At 51.7% G+C, this 2,203-nt stretch overlaps 1 protein-coding gene across 1 annotated transcript; it reads left to right on the forward strand.

The window, feature by feature from the left end:
- Nucleotides 1–6: 6 nt before the first annotated feature.
- LOC126496446 (renin receptor-like) lies at nucleotides 7–2,199 on the forward strand (the record flags this gene model as incomplete). Its single annotated transcript, XM_050133952.1, has 1 exon — nucleotides 7–2,199. A coding segment is annotated over exon 1 (966 nt), but the record flags the coding sequence as incomplete, so codon positions are not given.
- Nucleotides 2,200–2,203: the final 4 nt, after the last annotated feature.

Genomic DNA, 2,203 nt, shown 5'->3' on the forward strand with positions numbered 1-2,203 from the left:
GGACAGAGCGAGGTTACGGACTCCTGGTCATTTTGACTCACTTGTGCCTCCTTGGGTTAGACCCTCCTCTAAGAGCGAGGCAACACCCCTAAAGAGCACTTCAGACACCCCCACCTACTTCAGACACCCCCACCGCACACACGGCACACCCTGCCCCGCAGTCCCACAGCGTGGGCAGTCTTACTTGACTGGAGCTTGGGGTCACATTCAGTGGGGCACGGAGCCTTGTCACTACATTGGGCCATCTTGTCCCAAAAGGCCGTCTCCCGCCCGCCCCGACAAGGCAGAAGAAATGCTCCGCTCGGAGCCCCACCCTCTGAGCTGTGTCTTTGTGACGCGTAGCTATGGAAACACCCGGCAGCATTCCTTTCCAATGAGGCTCCGGCCCCAAGGCCCAGAGGGTAGATACTTCACAGGGGTGGGTTGGGGATGTATCCCTGGCCTTCACCGGCTTCTCTAGTCCTAGCAATACTTTCCACGCTATTGTTTTGTGTACTGGCAAACAGGAGCAAACAGAAAGCTAGTTTCGGGCCGCGTGTACGGGTGCACACGTGTGAGTGTGACCCCAGAATTAGAAGGCTAAGGTAGGAAGGAGGCCAGACCCAGAAAGAGATGCCTTGCCTCAAAATATTAAATACCCCAAGTATTAAAAACACCAAAGTGGACTGTCAGATCCCCAACGACACATTTGTGTCCACTCATAAATTTCAGTGCAAGCAATTGTAGGCAACGAGGGCCTGGAAATTTGCAGGCGCAGGATCTGGTATGAGTGGAAAGGCGCTCGGAGGTTCCCTAACAGGTCCCTGCTAGGGTCAACCCAGAACCTAAGCCAGGAAACACTAGGGACGGGCTAATTACAAAGAAAAACTTATTTTGCCTTGAGGCTTTTGGGGGGGTGTACAAGTCCAAAGGGGTGTTCAGGCATGGTGGCACAGGACTGCATTTCCAGCACTTGGGAGGTGGAGGCTGTAATGGTCTCTGTCTCTTTTAGAGACAAGCCACGCCCACTTCCTCCCCCATCAGCTGAGGCAAGCTGATCTTTAGCTTCCTGCCTTCAGCTTCCTGCCTTCAGCTTCCTGCCTGAGTTCTCTTTTTTTTTCTAGCTCCCTCTCTGAGGCAGCTTCCGGCTCCCTCTTCTCTCCTCTCTCTCGTCACTCGGTCGGGCTGCGGTGCTCCCTCGAGTCCAAGCGTCCTTTTTCGTGTGGCCTTTCTCCGCTACTGCCCGGTGGCAGCATGGCTGTGTTCGCTGTCGCTCTCCTGTCCTTGCAGGTGATGGGTGCCTTAGGGAATGAATTTAGCATATTAAGGTCGCCAGGGTCTGTTGTTTTCCGAAATGGAAACTGGCCCATACCAGGAGATCGAATCCCAGACGTGGCTGCATTGTCCATGGGCTTCTCAGTAAAAGAAGACCTATCTTGGCCAGGGCTTGCAGTGGGTAACCTGTTCCACCGGCCACGGGCTACCATTATGGTGATAGTGAAGGGAGTGGACAAACTGGCTCTGCCCGCGGGCAGTGCCCTCTCCTACCCTTTGGAGAATGCAGTTCCTTTCAGTCTCGACAGTGTTGCGAATTCCATCCACTCCTTATTTTCTGAAGAAACTCCTGTGGTTTTGCAGTGGGCTGCCAGTGAGGAAAGAGTAGATATGGTGGGGAAAGCAAACTCTGTTTTTGAAGACCTTTCCGTCACATTACGGCAACTACATAATCGTCTGTTTCAAGAAAACTCCGTCCTCGACTCTCTTCCCCTCAATTCTCTGAGCAGGAATAATGAAGCTGACCTGCTTTTCCTTTCTGAACTGCAAGTGCTACATGATATTTCGAGCTTGTTGGCTCGTCATAAGAATCTAGCCAAGGATCATTCTCCCGACTTGTATTCATTGGAGCTGGCGGGATTGGATGAACTTGGGAAGCGCTATGGGGAAGACTCTGAACAATTCAGGGATGCCTCTAAGATCCTTGTGGATGCTCTCCAGAAGTTTGCAGATGACATGTACAGTCTCTACGGTGGGAACGCAGTGGTAGAGTTAGTGACTGTCAAATCATTTGACACATCGCTTGTGAGGAAGTCAAGGACCATCCTTGAGGCAAAACAAGAGACCACCCCAAATCCCTATAACCTTGCATATAAGTATAAATTGGAGTATTCAGTGGTTTTCAACTTGGTACTGTGGATTATGATTGGCTTGGCCTTGGCTGTGATCA

The sequence above is a fragment of the Alexandromys fortis genome, unplaced genomic scaffold (assembly GCF_014885135.2).
Source record: "Alexandromys fortis isolate MF-2015 unplaced genomic scaffold, M_Fortis_MF-2015_v1.1 scaffold_4703, whole genome shotgun sequence".
Classification (NCBI taxonomy): Eukaryota; Metazoa; Chordata; class Mammalia; order Rodentia; family Cricetidae; genus Alexandromys; species Alexandromys fortis.